The following is a 21,910-nucleotide window of genomic DNA, read 5'->3' as shown; positions in this document are numbered from 1 at the left end:
GTATGAGAGTGTATTAGACCTGTGGTCTTGATAGAAGATGCTTGATTGTGTCAGGTTTACGGCTTTTGCATTTTCAGTTGCAATATGTAACATTAACCCTTTTCTGTCACATTGAAACCAGACTGGGTGATCATCACATCAAAACGTTCGCAAACGGTCATAATCTAAGAAGATATGGCGAGAGAGATGGCGCAGACAGAGATGGTCGCAGTCTTTCGAGCACCCACTTGAACACACGCACGCACACACACACACACACACACACACACACACACACACACACACACACACACACACACACACACACACACACACACACACACACACACACACACACACACACCCTGCACTGCACCTTAACATGCACATACTATTTTATCTTACCTCATTTTATATTTTATTTGATCTTACTACTTCTACTTATTGTTACCATTCACATTCATATTCATTGTTGTTTCTTAATTGTGCACTGTTGAGTCTGAGCTCGAAACACAACAATGTCATTACCGGCAAATGCCCCTTATTTGACAATAAAGAACTTGAACTTGAAGATATCCGTTTCTCTCTCTGATTTTAGCCATGACAGAACAATGCAAGACATCGTCTACAAGTTGGTACCAGGACTTCAAGAGGGTAAGTGTCATCCGTCTGCAAGTAGCCTTCAGCCTGTCGATTTCACCTGTTCATCTCTATCTGCTTGCATAGCTGAATTGGACCAGAATATCTGAATAGTGAATAGTGTCAAATATAGCCTTGAATATGGAATATATCTCTGAAATATAATATATAGCCCAGAATATAGAATATAGCTCTGAATATAGAATATAGCCCTGACTATAGAATATAGAATATAGCCCTGACTATAGAATATAGCCCTGACTATAGAATATAGCTCTGACTATAGAATATAGCCCTGACTATAGAATATAGCCCTGACTATAGAATATAGCCCTGACTATAGAATATAGCCCTGACTATAGAATATAGAATATAGCCCTGAATATAGAATATATTGAAGCCCTGCATGAACAATACTTTAATGAATTTTATATCCTCCTGTCACTGATGTGTTTGACGAACTGTAATGAGAAAAGATAAATCCCAACACACTCACCATCAAACATTAAAACGCCAGTGACTGTCATCGTGAGCTAGAACAAGGTATTGATGCTATCTCCTCTTTCTCTCTTCTTTTCTCTCTCTCTCTCTCTCTCTCTCTCTCTCTCTCTCTCTCCCTCTCTCTCTCTCTGTCTCTGTCTCTCTCTGTCTCTCTCTCTCTCTCTCTCTCTCTCTCTCTCTCTCTCTCTCTCTCTCTCTCTCTCTCTCTCTCTCTCTCTGTCTCTCTCTGTCCTCTCTCTCTCTCTCTCTCTCTCTCTCTCTCTCTCTCTCTCTCTCTCTCTCTCCTCTCTCTCTCTCTCTCTCTCTCTCTCTCTCCTCTCTCTCTCTCTCTCTCTCTCTCCCCTCTCTCTCTCTCTCAGCGGAGGTAAAGAAGATGAGGGACTTCTACCAGAAGCTGGGGATGGAGGTGCCTGGAGACATCAAAGGAGATCAGTGCAACATGAAACACCTAGAGCGCAATGGTACGGTCCGCCCCACTCACCTAGACCAGCCCAATGGTACGGTCCGCCCCACTCACCTAGACCAGCCCAATGGTACGGTCCGCCCCACACACCTAGACCAGCCCAATGGTACGGTCCGCCCCACACACCTAGACCAGCCCAATGGTACGGTCCGCCCCACACACCTAGACCAGCCCAATGGTACGGTCCGCCCCACACACCTAGACCAGCCCAATGGTACGGTCCGCCCCACACACCTAGACCAGCCCAATGGTACGGTCCGCCCCAACAAAATGACTTGCACGGTGGTGTAGTGGTTAACACTGTCGCCTCACAGCAAGAAGGTCCAGGGTTCGAATCCCGCTTGGGGACCAGGTTTCCATGATGCCAGTTACCCAGGTGGGGTATCTCCCAGGCCTTTCTGTGTGGAGTTTGCATGTTCTCCCCGTGCTCGCAAGGGTTTCCCCCCCCGATAAGATAAACCCAATGGAAAAACATGCACAACAACAAGATCGCTAACGCTGTGGCGTCCTTGACGAAGACGGACAGGAGCACTTGGATTGGTCCCCTGGCGCGGCTCACGTGGCGCCTGTCTGCTCCCGGCTGCCCTTGGGGGGGAAGGACGACGGGATGGGTTAATCGCAGATACGCATTGTATGCATGGTTCGCATGTGTGCCAAATGATGACCTCGGAGCAGGTCCTAAATTATTATTATTATTATCATCACTGCAGCTCCTCTCAGTCAGACCTGTGGTCAACCGGCCTCATTCCCAAGAATTCCCAACAGCACTGTTTAGTAACACCTGCTGCTTGATTCAGCCCATCACACAACGACATGGGTGATGCTTGTCATGCATCAGTAGCTTTTCAGCTTTCAAACCCCACCCCCCTCGCCACTGAAGGGTTGTGTCAACGTGTGCCCAGAGGGTCTTCACACTGGCAGCAGGCCTAATCACGCGCTTAATACCCCTCTCTGATTTTGGTAATTACCGTACTTTTCGCACTATAAGCCGCACCTGAATATAAGCCGCAGCAGCTAAATTGAATGATGTGTACATATATAAGCCGCACTGGACTATAAGCCGCAGGTGTTTTAATGTTTAATTACCATATGTAATTAGCATTGGGACACAATACTGTTGGACAAATAACAAGAATTAACTCATTTACAAGTTGTATTAAGTTTAGCAAGTAAGGGAACAGATAAATAACATTTCAATGCAGTCAAAAAAGCAATATTTAGATTTTTACATTTTCGGGTTTGGTCACGTCGAGTCACATATAAGCCGCACCGTTATATAAGCCGCAGGGTCAAAAATGGGGGAAAAAGGTACGGCTTATAGTCCGAAAAGTACGGTAAGGCTCAAATGGAAGTGGAGCGGTTCTGTTCTGCTCCCTGTGCTCGTCACTGGCTGTCGGGACGAGGCCGGGCCACACACACTTTAACCCTTTCACTACCACACTACCAAATGGTTAACCCTTTCACGACGACCATACAGAAGGTTAACCTTCTGTATGGTCGCAGTGAAAGGGTTAACCCTTTGGTAGTGTGGTAGTGAAAGGGTTAAGGTCATTGTTGGGACAGATACTGGTGTATAAGTGATAATCAGTGCAAGACATAATGTGATAAAAGAACATAAACGTCTATTTTGATTTCATGGGTCCTTTTAATGAGAGAAAACAGAAAGTTAACAGTCGATAACAAAGCCAGCTAGCATGAACACATACTGTAACTAACGATGATCTCCAGAGAGACAAAAAACAAGGAGCTTCCGTCGTAAAGGACAGTGTCAACAGCGCATCCACAATGACGTTTCACACTTCAGCCCCCCCCCCCCTCTCTCCTTTGTCTCAGGCATCTGTCTGCGTGACAGAATCCATATTTAGCCCTTTTTGAAGCTGTACATAGTACATGGAAGTGAACATAGTTGTCACGCGGTGAAACCAAGCTAACTAGATTTGATATTTGATTTTCATCGTTCATTTAGACCACAAAATTGTATATCAGGATTTGCAATATCTAAAAACCTCCAATAAAATAACACAGAAGTCAGAAGATAATGAATGTTATCCAAGCCATAGTGCAATAGCTTTTGAACTTTTCTCCGGGGAGCCACATTTTGAGTTAATAGGTTTTTAACTCGATTCAAATTGTGTTTGCCGGGCTAGTGTGTGTGTAGACTGTCCTGAAGAAAACAATTTGGTTTCTGATTTATTTTCTGGTAGTATTCTATTCATCCCTCCTCTGGCTGTATTGCAGAGGTTTGTGGAGGTTATTGTGACAACCAGTTGTATCAAACTAAGTAAAAAAACGTCCTTGTCAAAAATCTTCACTTGATACAAATTTGGAACACAATCCACTCTTATTACAGTATGAGGCTAAATCTGAGCGAGATAACTGAATCTGAAGACAATAACGGTGAATAAACCACTAGGAATCTGAAGCAAAGCTCCTCTGATGAAAGAGCACACGTCACCACACGGTGCAGATAGCACACATTTAATTAATACTGCCTGAATATGAACTCCTAAAAAACCCAGCGGAATAGGATGAGAATCAAAGGAAGGAACCAGGAGCAGAAGATAATGGAGAGAATGACACATGAGAGAAAGATGGAGAATAAACTAGTTAAAGACAATATTGTGTTGCTCTTTATGTGTAGCCATGTCTTAGCTAACTCTGTATGACAGTAAGAAGAAAGCTTAGCTGATCACCCATGGAATATTCGAAGAGTTTGTCGTTTGCCCTCTCACACGTCAGGCCATTTCAAATATGCACAGGGCCCAGGTGTACCCTGCTCCTGAACCCAACGTTTGTGTGCTTTTGTATTTTGGCACCATCTGGCCTGCCATCTCACCGTTCAAACTCCTATTTTCCTCAATCTAATTACCCTCCTTCGTCTTTCCTTCCATTTTCTCGTCTGTGCCTGATTGCCGCTAGCTTAGCTCACTCTTTGCGCGTCATGAAAAGCGGTGTAGTCCTAAGACGGAGGAGACCCAAGGCTTTCAATGGACATAGACATTTCATAAAACTACACTACCCAGCTCACACCAGCCTCTGAAAGCTGCTGAAAATATTCGTTGTGAAAATAAATTGTGTTTATATCTCACGGGGTCGAACAAACCTGAACGTTATTGCCATAAAATATAGAACGGAGTTTGTCTCTTTACCTTTCTGTGAACGTCTAGGAAAAAAACGCGTCTCAATCTGATGAAAAATGGCGGAGCTATTTACATTATAAAAAAGTAACTGTACTTGCATTCGATTTCATTCAGTCTTTTGTATTTGGCACCATCCGGCCCGCAGTCTCACCGCTCAAAATCCTATTCTCCTCATTCTAATCACCTTCCTTCGTCTTTCCTTCGTGTCCTCTCGTCTGGACTGACTGCCGCTAGCTTAGCTCACTCGTCAGGAAGCCACCCGTTTCTACACCTCCATTTTTCAGACGAAGCCACTAATGATGAGACCGACTGAACTCCATTAAAGCCTGAGCCGCCCGGCGCTCTCATAGGCTAATCAGCGCGGCGGATGACTTGACTGTTGTTTCTCTTGGTTAGAAGGCATAATAATAGCCGTGCCCAGACAGTGGATAAATGATGCGACCTATGCTTTGACACACTCTCTGATACATGTAATTGGCCCACAAATGGAACTCAGTCGGCACCGCGTTGTCGAACAGACGACGGCCGTTGTTTGGAGAGCGAGAGAGACTCATGCGTAGTTTTTCCCGGACATGTGATGGAGTAGCGCTTTGTGTTTCGCTAATCGGTGAACCAGCATGGAGGTCAATTAAGCTCATGCCACTAGACTACAGTTAACGAGCATTAGCCCAGAGCCGCGCACACAAGCCACTCACTATGGAGCCACACAGATGACAAATTGTGTGAACTGGAAAAGGGCTAATTGCTAAATATGTTGAAAGAGACAGAACACAAATGGAGAGTCATGATATCCGTCCTGAGCAGCACACTTAACTTAACCCTTTCACTGCCGCACTACCAAAACGGTTAACCCTTTCACTGCGACAATACACAGAGGGTTAACCCTTTCACTGCCACACGACAGAAGGTTAACCCTTTACGGCGAACGTCGGTTGTGTGATAGTAAAGGGTTAACCTTCTGTCGTGTGGCAGTGAAAGGGTTAAGTACGGTTTGAAATCATTGTGTTTTAAGAATTGTTCTTTTCTTTTCTGTTTTTAGTTGGCACGTGTGAGTAGCAGTGTGTGTGTTTGTGTACAGAATTAAATTAAATTCTCAATCTCAATTGGTTTCCTCGGGAAACAACAAGTTGTCATTGGAGGATCAAGAAAAGAAGGGCGGGGTGGTTTGCGATAGGTCACTTGAGAACGGCACCACTAAAATACCTCTGCCCTCATTGGTTCTCAAACAGGCGACGCGAAATCGGAGGACACCAACAAAGACACGGGGGAAGAGAAACCGGAAGAGGAGAACGACTATCACCGTAGCGACGAACAGGTATGACCTCATGAAGTCATCTGCCCAGAATGCCTTTTCATTTCCCGTGCCCAGCTCTTAGGAACCCCCCCCACACACACACACACACACACACACACACACACCAGCGTTTCCGTTAGCCGGTAATTACCGGTATTTGACCGGCAAAATCTGTTGAAGTCCGACATATTTAATCTCTCCGGTCATAATGTCCGGTGAAAATAATTCCCTCTAAGCACAATTTGATTATTTGAATTGTATTCAAATAGGCTAAAATTAAATAGCCTATGCGATGAACGAAACAATCATTACTTGTTTCATCGTTGCTTCACCAAGCAGCCGGTCTAATAATGACGACGCTGTGTCAGCGAGAGCTTGCTGCTAGATTTGCGAAAAGCATGCAGCTGCAGACCCACAGAACCCACCAGCTTTGCTGGCACAGTGCAGTACACAGCTGCTCTGCGGGTCTGCAGCTGGATGCTTCTTGCAAATCTAGCAGCAGCAAGCTCGCGCTGACAACAGCTTTGTCATTATTAGACCGGCTGCTTGGTGAAGCAAGTGCAACGATGAAACAAATGTAATGAATCGTTCATCGCATAGGCTATTTAATTTTAGCCTATTTTAATACAATTCAAATAATCAAATTGTGCTTAGAGGGAATTATTTTCACCGGACATTATGACCAGCACCAAGTCGTTGGGAGGTGGAGATATACATCACGCAAACCCACGATAATGTTGCCGTCTCTCTCTGCCAAATTTCTCAGTTCTTCGCTTGATATAATTAATACAAATGTCCAATATAACGGAATTCGTTAGCTCATAAAAATGTGATTATAACAGACTGCTGTTTATTAATGTCGGGCAGACTGCCCACCGACACCTCAAGTCGGCAGCAGCACGAAGTCTCCAGGGACTTATTTTATTTGGAATATATTAATGACTGTATATACGCAAAAGTAGCCTAGTTTTAAGTTAAAATATTATAAATGCCTTGAGGATGTCATTCTTTATATAGGCCTATCAATTGTTTTTAAGCTCAATAAACTCTGACCGGAATTTATCCCATTTGTCCGGTAGAGTGAAATCTACGGGACACTCAGACCTGCAAAAGAAAATTCTAACGGAAACCCTGACACACACACACACACACACACACACACACACACACACACACACACACACACACACACACACACACACACACACACACACACACACACATACATTGGTATTGGCAAATACTATAGTATGAATGATTGCGGTCCTTCACAGTAATTTATAGATGGATTTCCCGACTCTGTCTGGGACCAGAGCACCACCAGGTCAGAATCTATACACATTTTGGGTGAACTGCCCCTTTAATAGAAAGGACAGAGGGGGAGAATGACTCGGCCATGTGCTCCAGCAGGTGTCGCTGATGCACCACTTAGTCTCAGCTTGATCTTAGTCCTCCATGACTCTATTATTCCATTCGTCGTCGTTTATGCTTTTTCCCCTACTATGAATTGAGAAAAGAAAAAGATAAAAGCACATTTCTGGTAAGCACCAGATTTAAAGAGGTCAGATTTGTCGATTTTTAAACCAACCGATCGACTGATTTCTTTAGCCGACGATGACTTGAACATGTCGTGAACACGAAACCCAAACCGGTAAGGAACAGCGGTATAATGAGGAAATGTACTTGGTCCTCTAATGGTGGGCAACATGTCCCATCGCCTACTTTGCCTCAGAATTGTGTGTGTGTGTGTGTGTGTGTGTGTGTGTGTGTGTGTGTGTGTGTGTGTGTGTGTGTGTGTGTGTGTGTGTGTGTGCGTGTGTGTGTGTGTGTGCGTGTGCGTGTGCGTGTGCGTGTGCGTGTGCGTGTGCGTGTGTGTGTGTGTGTGTGTGTGTGTGTGTGTGTGTGTGTGTGTGTGTTATGGCAACTGAAGTGGATCGGGGCAGAGAATTGGCTCTGTTGCATTCGTCGGCACACTGTGCAATAGTGCTCATCATTTATTTATTTAATTCATTGGAACTTTTTACTTCAGCGCTGACCTTCATTGTTTGTTTGTTGTATTGGTTGTCCTTTTTTATTGCTCTCTATCGTCCGTCAACTGACTGAGAGCTGCTACTGGATACCTGGATTTCCCCAAGGGGATTAATAAAGTATCTCTATCTATCTATCTATCTATCTATCTATCTATCTATCTATCTATCTATCTATCTATCTATCTATCTATCTATCTATCTATCTATCTATCTATCTATCTATCTATCTATCTATCTATCTATCTATCTATCGTTAAACACAGATATAAGATAGAATGTTTGTAGGAAACTCAGTCGACCTTCTCACCGCCCCCTTCTTCACCTTGTGACGTAGTCGTCTCTCCTTCACCACCAGCCCCCAGGCAGACGTCACTCTGCGATGGACCTTAAAGGAGATCCCTGCACGCTGCTCTCGCAAGACCAACACTGTATTCTTGATCATCTTTTAATCATCGTTTTGGCTCAAATAGACTCATTGTCGGGGAGTCTGTTTGAAACCGTGTCCTAAACGACCGGCTTCCGTCATCGTCGTCGGTGTGCTTTGCGTTGGTCTCGACAGCGGTGCTCCACACACCGGCACGCGGCTAGAGCGTTTAAAATGCACGGCCGTTTCCCCGAGGTCGTTGGTATTCAGGCTCGTTCCCTTAAGCGCTGGATAAACTGTATCAATAATGCAGTGGACTGGAGTTACTACGGACTCTCAGGCTCACAGAAAAAAACTGGGCATATTAAAAAAATATATACGAGAATGACAAACTGCCTCAAGGAATTCTGATTGCTTAACCAACTTTAGCTGTTTTGACATGAAGCGCAGCAGCACCAGCAGTGAGGAGGTGAAGTTCTTTGCCCTTTTGGTATTCAGCTCTGGTGCAGAATGCATCAGGAATGGCTAATGCCACTGTCTGTGTGAACAGAATACTGAGGGGGTGGGGGGGGGAGGGGGCGGGTAGTCAAATGTCAACCATGGGGGGGAGGGGGTGTACAGGCAGACAGGATGAGGGAGATAAGGATGAGAGATTTGGTGGTTTGAGAGAGAATAAGCCCAGACGGATGATAACTTGGCCGGATAAGGTGCCCTCTCTTTACGGGAACGATAGAGTGGAATTGTGAGGCATGAGAGAGACGGGGGGGGGGGGGGGGAAGATAGAGGGAATAAGTGGGTTAGGAATGAGGAGAAGGGAGGTAAGGCGGGAGAGAGAGCGGGCTGTAATGGACAGAGGAGATGTGTCTGAGGAGGAGAGCCGTGGGATGACAAAAGGGACGGAGGATTGAGGGAGATGGAATAAGCCTCGTCGGGGAAAGATAACCAGTCACCGGTGGAGGATGATGGAAGGGAGTGAATGCTATTGTAACCGCGGAGAGGAGAGAAGATGAAGTCAGAGAGGCAGTGGGGGGGGGGGGGGGGCGGGAGATTGGAGAGAGAATGGAGAGAGAATGGAGAGAGGAAGTGAAGAGAAATGGTGTGAATGAGCTTCACGGGTTAGAGGGGTTGAAGCGGAGGGTCAGGAGGTGGAAGTCGGGGATCACGCATGGTCGGCTTCCAGAATAGTCTATTTTTTACTCTTTGTTTCTCAAAGCGCGAAGCCGGGGGAGAACTAATGAGAACCGGAGTCGTCCTGCAGGGGGCAGCGCACCTGGTCACTGAGGCACCGTGGACAGTGGCGGCTAGGTGGGGCGGTGCTATATTCAATCAGTTTCAGTAACTACAGAAAACAGTATATATTGAGGCTAAGACTCAATCACGTACGAATTGGAAGAGCCGTCGCGTGTCACGCTTAACCCTTTGTGAAGCTTTGTGGTCCGGGCTTGAACTTTCCATAAATGTGTCCATAAATCAATTTTGTTAGATCCATTTTGGAGAAGAGATCTTAATGCATTTGGGGGCAGCTGCTGTAATCCCGTCTCATCTTGAGTCCCTGCGTCCATCATTGTTGTCGTCATCAGTCCGCGCACCCCCCTAACACACCAATGACTCTGCTTGGGGCGCTAAATAAATTAGGCATCATATTCGAAGACGCTGATTGGCTAAATTTTGTTGCGAGGTGCATTTATGTTGCCCCAGAAGAGAGAGTGGATGAACAGGCCACACAAACAACGATTTATATTTGATATATTACACGTTATTGTGCATTTTAAACACAAACATACTTAAAATTTGTAATTATTTATTTAAAAAAAAAGTTTATTATATTTTTTGCGGTCGAAATCTACTATTATAGAACAACCGAAAACCACTTTCCACCAGGGGAGGCGGCGCCCTAGCTCCCTCTATGGACCAGCCGCCACTGCGAGTCGCGGAAGACCTAATGGGATATGAGGAGGGGAGCCGGGTTTGCGCAGGGTCGGCTTCTAGAATAGATCTTTACTCTATATCTCTTCCGGACAACCTTTCAAGAGGGAGAGAGAGGGGGGGGGGTAAGAGAAGAGGAGAAACGGAGAGAGGGGGGAGAGAGAGATAGAGGGGGGAGGAGGGAGAAGAGAGAGAGATCTTACCAGGAAGAGGGGGGGGGGGGGGTTCTTATTGGAGCTGTCAATGTTTATTTAAGAGTGGAAATGATTTCCATCCCCGGAAATGAGTCCCACAGAGTGTTCCTCATTTCCATCTGAAGAAAGAGAGTGAGAGACTGAGATGAGCCACTCTGCCCAGACACCGGGGGCAGCAGCCTGATGTCGGTAATGCAATCTGACTCGTCCAGCCACCCGCTGCCAAACCACCTGCCAGGCGGCGAATGAAAGCAAGCCCACCGACCGGCCCGGTGTCAAGACTGTGGTGCGCGATCGCACGAAAGCCTGGTCTGTTTCAGGGCAGAACAGTACCAGGTGGAGGCTCAGTAGAAGGCCTGGTCTGTTTGGGAGCAGAACAGTACCAGGTGGAGGCTCAGTAGAAGGCCTGGTCTGTTTGGGAGCAGAACGATACCAGGTGGAGGCTCAGTAGAAGGCCTGGTCTGTTTGGGAGCAGAACAGTACCAGGTGGAGGCTCAGTAGAAGGCCTGGTCTGTTTGGGAGCAGAACAGTACCAGGTGGAGGCTCAGTAGAAGGCCTGGTCTGTTTGGGAGCAGAACAGTACCAGGTGGAGGCTCAGTAGAAGGCCTGGTCTGTTTGGGAGCAGAACAGTACCAGGTGGAGGCTCAGTAGAAGGCCTGGTCTGTTTGGGAGCAGAACAGTACCAGGTGGAGGCTCAGTAGAAGGCCTGGTCTGTTTGGGAGCAGAACAGTACCAGGTGGAGGCTCAGTAGAAGGCCTGGTCTGTTTGGGAGCAGAACAGTACCAGGTGGAGGCTCAGTAGAAGGCCTGGTCTGTTTGGGAGCAGAACAGTACCAGGTGGAGGCTCAGTAGAAGGCCTGGTCTGTTTGGGAGCAGAACAGTACCAGGTGGAGGCTCAGTAGAAGGCCTGGTCTGTTTGGGAGCAGAACAGTACCAGGTGGAGGCTCAGTAGAAGGCCTGGTCTGTTTGGGAGCAGAACAGTACCAGGTGGAGGCTCAGTAGAAGGCCTGGTCTGTTTGGGAGCAGAACAGTACCAGGTGGAGGCTCAGTAGAAGGCCTGGTCTGTTTGGGAGCAGAACAGTACCAGGTGGAGGCCCAGTAGAAGGTAGCTCTACTCTAGAGCTGTGTATGCATTACACAACGCTCTATATTGAACCACGTTACATTTATACAACGCTCTATAATGAACCATGTTACATTTATACAACGCTCTATAATGAACCATGTTACATTTATACAATGCTCTATAATGAACCACATTACATTTATACAACGCTCTATAATGAGCCACGTTACATTTATACAACGCTCTATAATGAACCATGTTACATTTATACAACGCTCTATAATGAACCATGTTACATTTATACAACGCTCTATAATGAACCATGTTACATTTATACAACGCTCTATAATAAACCACGTTACATTTATACAACGCTCTATAATGAACCATGTTACATTTATACAACGCTCTATAATGAACCATGTTACATTTATACAACGCTCTATAATAAACCACGTTACATTTATACAACGCTCTATAATGAACCACGTTACGTATATATAAAGGTTTCTGAGGGTTAAGTCAAAACTCGTCCTAATTTTTTTTTGCAAGTTCGCATTGTGTTTTCGAAGGGATCAACAGAAAGATCAAAGAGTCCCGAGAAAGACCGATGGAGTGAAATCTCGCTGCTGAAATACAGTATCGAATGAAGCTTTTATCTCCTCAAATCTTCCAGTTGGCGCATGCTCGGTGCTGCCACCACTGGTCACCAATAAGATCAGCACCTTGACCTGACAGGTTAACAGTGATGGTGTTTTATGGACGATCAGTGGTGGCAGCACCGAGTGTTCATCAAGCTTTCCCAGAAAACCACAGAAGAAGGCGCCATACTGATTCCCTTGTTTGAGAATTCCTGCAATATTATGAGATAGATACAGAGTGCGGGCGGTCTTATTATATGCTGCTAGATGCTATTATTATCATTGTTGTTGTCGGTCTTTTGCTTCTGACCATGCAAAAGAAAGCATGGTATTTCAAGGTAAGGATGCTGCCATAGCGAACCATTCACTGAGTCATTCACCTTCTGCTATCTCTCTCTCTCTCTCTGTGTGTGTGTGTGCACCTGGATCTCTCTCTCTCTCTCTCTCTCTCTCTCTCTCTCTCTCTCTCTCCCTCTCTCTCCCTCTCTCTCTCCCTCTCTCCCTCTCTCTCTCCCTCTCTCTCTCCCTCTCTCTCTCCCTCTCTCTCTCCCTCTCTCCCTCTCTCCCTCTCTCTCTCTCTCTCTCTCTGTGTGTGTGTGTGCCTGGATGTCTCTCTCCCTGCAGGTCAGCATCTGTTTAGAGTGTAACAGCAGCAAGCTCCGCGGCCTGAAGCGCAAGTGGATCCGCTGTTCGGCTCAAGCCACCGTCCTGCACCTCAAGAAGTTCATCGCCAAGAAGCTCAACCTGACATCCTTTAATGAGGTACAGATCACCTGACATGGTTTAATGAGGTACAGATCACCTGACATCCTTTAATGAGGTACAGATCACCTGACATCCTTTAATGAGGTACAGATCACCTGACATCCTTTAATGAGGTACAGATCACCTGACATGGTTTAATGAGGTACAGATCACCTGACATGGTTTAATGAGGTACAGATCACCTGACATCCTTTAATGAGGTACAGATCACCTGACATGGTTTAATGAGGTACAGATAATCTGACATGGTTTAATGAGGTACAGCTAATCTGACATGGTTTAATGAGGTACAGATCATCTGACATGGTTTAATGAGGTACAGATAATCTGACATGGTTTAATGAGGTACAGATAATCTGACATGGTTTAATGAGGTACAGATAATCTGACATGGTTTAATGAGGTACAGATAATCTGACATGGTTTAATGAGGTACAGATAACCCAACCTGACATCCTTTAATGAGGTACAGATAGCCCAACCTGTTGTGGTTTAATGAGGTACAGATAGCCCAACCTGAGGTACCCCGCTTCACAGCAGAGGGCATTTTTGCGTCCCCTTCCGTGCCGGTGCGCGGCGCTGTCCATGCCGTTATTGACCCAATGCATAACCGCCACGCAACATTTGGTAAATGGGACAAACGAGTCCCCTGATGTCGCGGTAAGGCCACGTCCCTTTCACTCCTCTCCCAATGCCATCCAGAAAAAGGATCCTGTACTGGAATGGATAGGAAATGTGTTCATGGCGATAACGGGTTCAGATTTTTGGAACCATAGCCCTATTGGCTACAATGATGTTGATCCTTTCTCAGCACAATACCTGCTGTTTATACCAGCTCCACCAACTCAAAGTTAGTGGGGTGGAGCTCTTGTCTGTACAAGCTGACTGAGGACAACTGAGCTCTATCTACTTGGTGGTGACATGCAACAAAGGTCGCCAGGCAGACTCCAACCCACGGTGTCAAATCAACACGGCACACCCGGTACACACGCCGTAGAGTACCGACACGATGCCCCAACCCACACTGCAGTTTGAAAACATCATTCACCTCGACACGGATCCAAATTAGCATCATGCATGAATAGTAGTAAAAAAATTAGTAGTAGTACGTTCTTTTTTTTTCATAACCAGATACTAACTTGTTATACACAGCAGGGAGACGAGTAGTGGCTCCAAACAATATCCTCATTACCAAACAGGAGGTCCCTAAAGCCCCTCGCTGTCACCATTACAAACACACACACAAAGCCTTTCTGTTCAGCAGAACATAAGTAATATCAATATCTTGTAATTTTGTCTGTCATGGCTTCAAGCGGGCTCGTCATGCCAGCGGGGGGAAAGTGGGCGACAATTTGACAGATTTCTAGGCCATGACTAATCGGTGTAGATGTCAGTTTGTTGTCGTATGTCTCTCTCTCTCTTTCTCCTCGTCGTGTATTGATGATGGAGATGAGTGGGCGTAGCTTCTCCCGGGTTTCAGTCACGCGGAAGACCGGCTCCCTTCTCTGCCCGCTATTGTAATCCTGTCTATTGCCTGTCATGAGTCGCTGCTCGCTTCACATTCAAAGGCAGAACAACAAGACGACAGCCAGACTCCACGGCACCTCGCCGTCGTCAAAAGGCACAGTGTGTCGTTTCAGCATCATTTTCAATACCCGCTGTTCCTCCTCATACCAAAGTCAGTGGGGTGGAGCTACCGTCTGTACGAGCTGACTGAGAACAACTGAGCTGTACTTTGTGTACAGTGTAGAGAGTGACGGTGAAGATGTCAAATCGACACGGTGCACACGGCGCAGCGTACAGACACGATGCCCCAAGACACTGCAGTATGAAGACATCATTCACCTCGACACAGAGCCAATTTAGCATCATGTATGAATAGTAGAAAAAAACACCTTTTTTAATTTTTTTATTCATAACCAGATACTGACTTGTTATACACCGCAGGGAGCCGAGTAGTGGCTCCAAACATTCTCCTCATTACCCAACAGGACGTCCCTGTCAATTTGTCATCGTCTTGGGGCATCGTGTCGGTACTCTACGGCGTGTGTGCCCAGGGACACGGGAAGTCAGTCAGAGTTGGGGGTGCGGAGATAAGTGATATAATAACGTCATAGGCGGCGGGTGCGCTGAAGGGGAGGCAAGGGGAGGCAGCGCGCAGATTTTTTCCTTTTTTGTCAATATACACACACCCACTAGTGACTAGGCCATGCGAGGCGAGCCCCACTCTTTTAATATATAGTGCAAATTAAGTCTTGGCATCAATGATCTTTTCTGCCCGGTGCAGCCCGGTACAGCTTCTAAATTACTTTGTTTATATGCCTTGGAAAAATACCGTATATCCATTTTGCTTTGGGGTCATTAAAGATTTTTTTTTTCTTTTTTTTTTTTAGAAATGTTTTGAGACACAACTAGTAAGTTACCCATTACTGGTGTGTTCAACCTCAACCGTGATCCTTTGCGCCGAATCCACGTCATGCGATGTGTGCAGTTACAACTCCCTGCCAACAGGTGGGGGTGCTGCAGCACCCTAAGCACCCCCAGTTCCCGCGTCACTGGGTGTGCCGTGTGGATTTGACACTGAGTTCGAAATAAAATAGTTTTTTTCTACTATTATTCATACATGATGCTAAATTTGATCGAGGTGAATGATGTTTTCAAACTGCAGTGTCTTGGGGCATCGTGTCGGTACGCTACGCTGTGTGCACCGTGTTGCACCGTGTTGATTTGACACCATGGGTTAGAGTCTGGCTCGAGACCTTTGTTGCACGTCACCATCTTCACCGTCACTCTCTACACTGTACACAAAGTACAGCTCAGTCCTCAGTCAGCTCGTACAGATGGGAGCTCCACCCCACTGACTTTGAGCTGGTGGAGCTGGAGCTGGGATGAGGAACAGCAGGTATGGAGAACAACACACTGCGTCTCTTCAGTTTTGTTTATTCGCTGTCACGGTCCCACTTCACAGCAGCACTCGCCTTTTGTCAAAGACCAACGTGTCATTTCCACTTCCTTTTGTTGTTGTTGTTATTTTTATATGTGCCCGTTCTGGCTCTCTGCCTGCCATCTTAATGTGACAGCAGCCCACTGAAGATAAATACTTCCATGTGTCTTCCAGGATCACTTTGTGAGCCTGTCTGCCTCGCTAGGGGCTGGGACTTATAGTATATAGAATTATAGTCCACACATAGATATCACTCACTCACTCACTCACTCACTCACTCACTCACTCACTCACTCACTCACTCACTCACTCACTCACTCACTCACTCACTCACTCACTCACTTCATCTTTTTAACAACAACACACTGAATGGACGTTCTCTTTCTCAGGTGTGACAACAAGAACAACAACAACAACATTGTCTAAATACAAAGAGAAAGTAACAAAAGGTTTATCAGGTCTGACGTTTTCAATCAGTTACACATTTGTCAAATAAGATCTCCATAACATTACGATGAAAGTGCTATAATTTGTGTTTCATTCATATTATGAGCTAAATATCTGCCCTTGCTGTTGGATGTGGAAGACACCGTACTAGTGTCTCTCAGGCTCCTGCCTGTTTGAACCAGGAGGTGGTGCTGCCTATTTGAACCAGTAGGTGGTGCTGTCGCAGCGTTTCCTCTCTGCCGTTTCCCCCCTCGCCCCTCTCTGCTTCACCCCTGGATAAACTTGCTCCTGTGTTTTGGGACCGGTATTGATTGGCAGATGCAGATGTTCGGCAGCCCCTAGCAGGAGCATCTCACGGGCTTAACTCACAGGAGGATAGCCGGCTTGGCGGAGCTGTCTTGCGATTAGTATTGGCTGAAAGGAAGGCTCTTGTGTTTTGTCTCCCAAAGAAACACGTGGGGCATTGAGGAAGAGTGCCGAGGGCTCCGTTCGGCAAATAAACCTCAGTTTTTTTTACAGCAAGAGAACGATGAGAGATAAGGGAGGGGCGGCTTGGCGTTGGAAGATTCAGTTTAGTGTTGCTAGACCGCTGTGAGGTCTCCAACATAAACCCCCGGAAAATGAGTGGCATCAAAGAAATGCTCGTCTATTGATGTTGTTTCTGTGTTTTGTCTTATCAACCTCCCCCTTGAGGCTAAAGAGTTGTGGAAACAGTATCCTCTTGCTCTCCAGAGGGTTGAAAGAGGCGATGTGTTGATGAATAACCACGTGTCTGTGGTCTCTTCACAGCTGGACATCTTATGCAACGAGGAGATCTTGGGAAAGGACCACACTTTGAAATTTGTCGTAGTGACGAGATGGAGATTCAAGGTAATTGCAGTGCAGAGGTTTGTATGGAATGTTTGCCTTGTTCTCTGTTCTCCCAACATGGCTGCCTGTGACCACTGGTAACCATTTTGGAAAGAAAATGCCTCATGTCTGTGCTGTGGTAAGAGTAGGTGAAACGTTGGAACAGTACAACATCACTGTCCCACTGTGATACAAGATCCAGTCATAAGACACACTTGTGTTCATTTTTGATATTATATTGATATTATTCCCATATATCAACACATAGCAAATGCCGTTTTGCACATAGCAACTGCTGTCTCTTCCAACATGGAGGACAAATGGGAATTCTAAACATTCCATGAAAGGCCTCTATTGCGAATCATAAAGTAGGATACGGCTGCACAGTAGGCCGCTGGCTGATAATTGATTGTCTGTGGACAAGCATGGGGTCTCTTGAGCGAGGCATACGTTGCATTGCAATGACAGTGAGCCAATTGCATCTGTTGATAGAATTTAATTAAAGCATGGCCACCAACGGGAGCATATATTGATCTCATTAAAATGTTCAAAACCCTGGTTGTTAAAATGAGACAAACCCTGTTTGTGGCACCGTGGAAGAAAGGCACCCCTCATAGTTCATAATTAAAACGCCCCCCCCCCCCCCCCCCCTTCTCGTCAATTAGTCTGGTCATTATGGTCTTACATTTCTTTCTGCTCTTATTATAACCATAGTCCATTACTAGAACACGTGAAGCACTGCTCTGTGGCATCACAATAATATGCTTTGGATGTCTTTCTGCATGGCTGTGTTAATTTGCCTAAGGACATTAGTGTGGGGAAACAATCTATTATTTATTTATTTTTGTAAATGTTTTTTTCTTTTTTCTTTTGGCGATTAAATCAACTTTAGCCGACAATATCCCATGACTATTAGCCAGCCAAGAATTGTATTAGCTGAGGACAGCCCACAGGTCTTTAGGCTATCTGTGGTGCTGTCACAGTCCAAGGGGCTGTGTTCATGCGAGACCAGAAACAATTTCTAATAAATCGGTCGTGGATAGCTATTTGCGGTGTTATTGCAGTGGGCCACCGCAAATTAATGTGTGTTCTTGGTCGGTCTCACTGAGATACTGTTCTGTTTTTGCTTTCCAGAAATCGCCCCTACTGCTGCATTACAGACCTAAGATGGATCTGCTGTAGCTGAGCGGACACCGCGTTTGGTATCGGCCCAGCGGCCGCGGACTGTGCAGAGAACATTTTATTTATGCAGAGACGATCAACCAACGCCAACACCAAGCAAACACCAAGCAAACACCCACAGGAAAAGTCCACACAAGCCAGCAATGTGGGGGGAGGGTAGGGGGGGTGGGGGGTACACGGACAAAACACAGACCTTCGGCACAGATACTGCAACACTGGCGGTTTTGGGAACTCAAACTACTTTTTTTTGTCCGCTATACATCCTAGATATGTGAAGAAGAAGAAAAAAATGAGAGAAAGCATATATTTATACTTTTGTACAGAAGAGAGACCGATGAACCTAGACACTACTGGTGCTCTGTTTACACGCGACCATGATGTCGGGGGGGGGGGGGGGTCATGCGACAGCCGTCTTTTTACTTTCAGACTTCAGTCTGACCTCCTGATGAAGACTGAGGAGGAGGAGAACGTTTTATTTTTACAGGAAATTTTTTCTTTTTTTTCTTTTTCTTTTTTTTAACGTTACACTCAACGCGTCTTGGGAGCACAGAAAGTATATAAAAGTTATATAACGAGACATCGTTTTTAAACTGTTTATTGAACCGTGTTATTGTCTCTGAATCCTTTTTTTTCCTTTTTTTTATTTTCTAATTTGCTCTTGAGTTCTTGATGATTGTCGATTGTGAATAGGCTAAACATTTTGTGTAGTAATTTATGTTCTATATACCAATATTGTACATAAAAATGTCATTAAGAGAGAGAGATTGAAGAGAGTAAGAAAGAGACTTAAGACTGTTAGGTCCCAGAAGTCCATCTATATGGTGGGCTGCTTGTATGTACAGTAGTACAGAGGTGATACATTTGGAATATAAACACAGACTCACTATCAGTATCAAAAATATATAAATACATTTTTATGATGTCTGAGAAAGACACAAAACAAATCTATTAGATCTCCTGCCATGTATAATTATGTTGGGGAATGAAGTATTGCTGTCCGCAATGCACAACTTTTTGAGGCACACACATGAAGAGGAGAAAGCTTCAAAACTTTCCCCCACCCTGCGTTTTTCCATCTCACCTGCCTTCCGTTGAATACGATTTACGGTATTAAATTAAACTTCTATAATGAAGAGAGATCTTACAAATAATATTGTACAAAAAAAACGAAATTGCCTGCGAGACACGTAATGCAATATGCAGCTCCTTCCACGGCGGGTGAATACATTACGTGTATTCATTTAAATAGGTATTCATACACCACACGGCCCTTTCTATCCGTCCTTGTAATCATTCAACCACACGTTACAGCAGGCGAGCCGGGCCGACCCATGTTTCACACGTTACAGGAGGCGAGCTGGGCCGACCCATGTTTCACAAGCAGGCGAGCGGGGCCGACCCATGTTACAGGACGCGAGCCGGGCCGACCCATGTTTCACACGTTACAGCAGGCGAGCCGGGCCGACCCATCCGAGTACACCCCCACATATATCGTATATCGTTAGTGTCCTACTCCTTGATAGAATGTATTTCCACAGAGCCCTTAATTAGAGAACAATTACAGAGTGATCCCTCAACCTCATGTATTGCTCATTTGGTGCCAAAGGCTCCTAAATAACAATACAATTATTTTTTTAGATTTTTAGTAGGGTCTGATTAATTTAGAAAGTCAAGTGGATATTAACTCAAAATAGCAGTATCTGACTGGCGTTGGCGATGCAGAATATAAAATGTACAATATTGTAAATTTTTCAGACAACAATTTACATGTCTTTTGAGAATTAATCACAAATTCAGGTATCGCACAGGGATTATCTTCTTTTTTTTTTGGAGCATTTTGATATGAAATTATGAAAAGAAAAAAAAAGTGACTGCCGTCCGGTCATTTGGTGCTTATAAAAATGTATGTTATAAATCTTGGAGAAGAGTGTTCTTCAACAACATACTGTCTTTGCTGTGTACTCAAGCAACCAATGGGTTGCTGAAAAGAGGAAGAAACAAAAATAGTCTTAATTCTTAAAAATGGCCACCTTAGCGTTCAGTGCGAACCATTGAGCGCTTTCTACTTACCCACAACTGGACCCCAAAACACCATCTCAGACCTCAAGTAGTATTACCTCACTGACCTGTTGATAATAGTATGATGATTACTCCCCCTTTAGGCTATTTGTATCCACACACTGAGAGCTGTCTCGTCTTGTATGATGTCCAGATAAAAGTCCAACAATGTGCATAATGAAATGAAAAATACTTTGATACCGATCTCTACCAAACCAGCTTAACCAAAACTCCTTTTTGTTTGGTTAATGGTCACCCCTATTCACAAGTGCATAGTAGTGACTCTACGCATCCCCTGATGCACAATATCTGCACGCATTTTTGTCCTCTTGATTTTTAGACATTCGTGACCACCCGATGGTCCCTCTGTTCTGTAGGCTTACGGTGTGAACTATTCTGATCTATATCCACCTACAAAACAGGCATTCATACGATGTTTTATGTTGGCCATTTTTCCCATTCTGAGTCCTTCAAATATCACTAACTTATGCCTTTGACCTTAGCTTCCCCACCCGCAGTCTCTGTCCTGTTTGTATCGTCACCTCTTTGTTCCTCCACGTTAACATCCACCATAACTTTCCTTTGTATGACGAGCCATTACATTCGCTTTTGCTCTAAGCATTGTTGCTGAAACACCCTCAAGGTGCTACTACATATATCATTACTCAAGGGCGAAAAAAATCTATAAAAAGAAAAAAAATAACAATTATCAACACAAATAGTGAAGTTCTACGCAGTACATTCTGAGTTGTACTGTGAGAGTTGATGTCATGGGAACAAAGGTTACACTTGTTATGTTTTGTTGTTCGTTTATCTTTTTGGTTTCCACTCGTTTGTATTCTGAGTGCTGTTCAGGAGCCCTGCGATGTGATCTGAGGGGAACACGTCTTGTATTTGGGGGGCTTTGCCACAGTGGGGGGGGGGGGGGGGGCAAACTTTCTCTCTTTCCAAACTTTCTCTCTTCATAAAGTCCAGAGATCAGCTGCAGATGGGTCTGAAAAGCAGAGTGGCTTATGTTGTGAGTTCCACCTTGTGCTTTTACTTTTCGGAGGGGTTTTTGTGTCGCTGCCTGCCTGTATGCGTTAGAGCCCCGCTGTGTCTCGTCAAATCTGTCTCGTGCAGATGAAGAAGGTACTGGCTTTTTTTTTTTGGTTTGTTTAGTTTTTTTGTTCATTTGGTTTGTTTTGCTTCTCCCAGCCGCCCGCCCGTGCTCCCGCTCTGGAAAGCAAACAGACGGAATGGCAAATAAGTCGTGGACCGCGATGCTCTGAAGAACAAACTAGAAATAGCAAGGGAGACCGTGCATGTTTATAACATCCCGCCCCCCAAGATGAAAGGAATACTTCGTTCCACCTGCAGTATCCTCGCCGTGGGTGTTTGTGATTCTGAAACTGGAAGCCCCCCCACTGTAGGTAATTGGCAGAGCAGC

General features: G+C 45.2%; 1 protein-coding gene across 1 annotated transcript in view; it reads left to right on the top strand.

The window, feature by feature from the left end:
* The window catches only part of pcgf3 (polycomb group ring finger 3), a 111,317-nt gene extending 92,784 nt beyond the window's left edge, over positions 1 to 18,533 (top strand). The window contains exons 5-10 of the mRNA XM_084332118.1: positions 578 to 633; positions 1,479 to 1,580; positions 5,952 to 6,037; positions 12,861 to 12,998; positions 17,182 to 17,262; positions 18,376 to 18,533. Of these exons, the coding sequence (XP_084188244.1) occupies positions 578 to 633; positions 1,479 to 1,580; positions 5,952 to 6,037; positions 12,861 to 12,998; positions 17,182 to 17,262; positions 18,376 to 18,423 (511 nt within the window). The 3' untranslated portion in view covers positions 18,424 to 18,533. The remainder of the gene's footprint in view (positions 1 to 577; positions 634 to 1,478; positions 1,581 to 5,951; positions 6,038 to 12,860; positions 12,999 to 17,181; positions 17,263 to 18,375) is intronic.
* The last annotated feature ends 3,377 nt before the right edge of the window (positions 18,534 to 21,910 follow it).

This window comes from Notolepis coatsorum (genome assembly GCF_963971535.1).
Source record: "Notolepis coatsorum genome assembly, chromosome: 16".
Classification (NCBI taxonomy): Eukaryota; Metazoa; Chordata; class Actinopteri; order Aulopiformes; family Paralepididae; genus Notolepis; species Notolepis coatsorum.
Note: the sequence above shows the minus strand (reverse complement) of the source record. Positions and strands in the feature narration are given on the sequence as shown.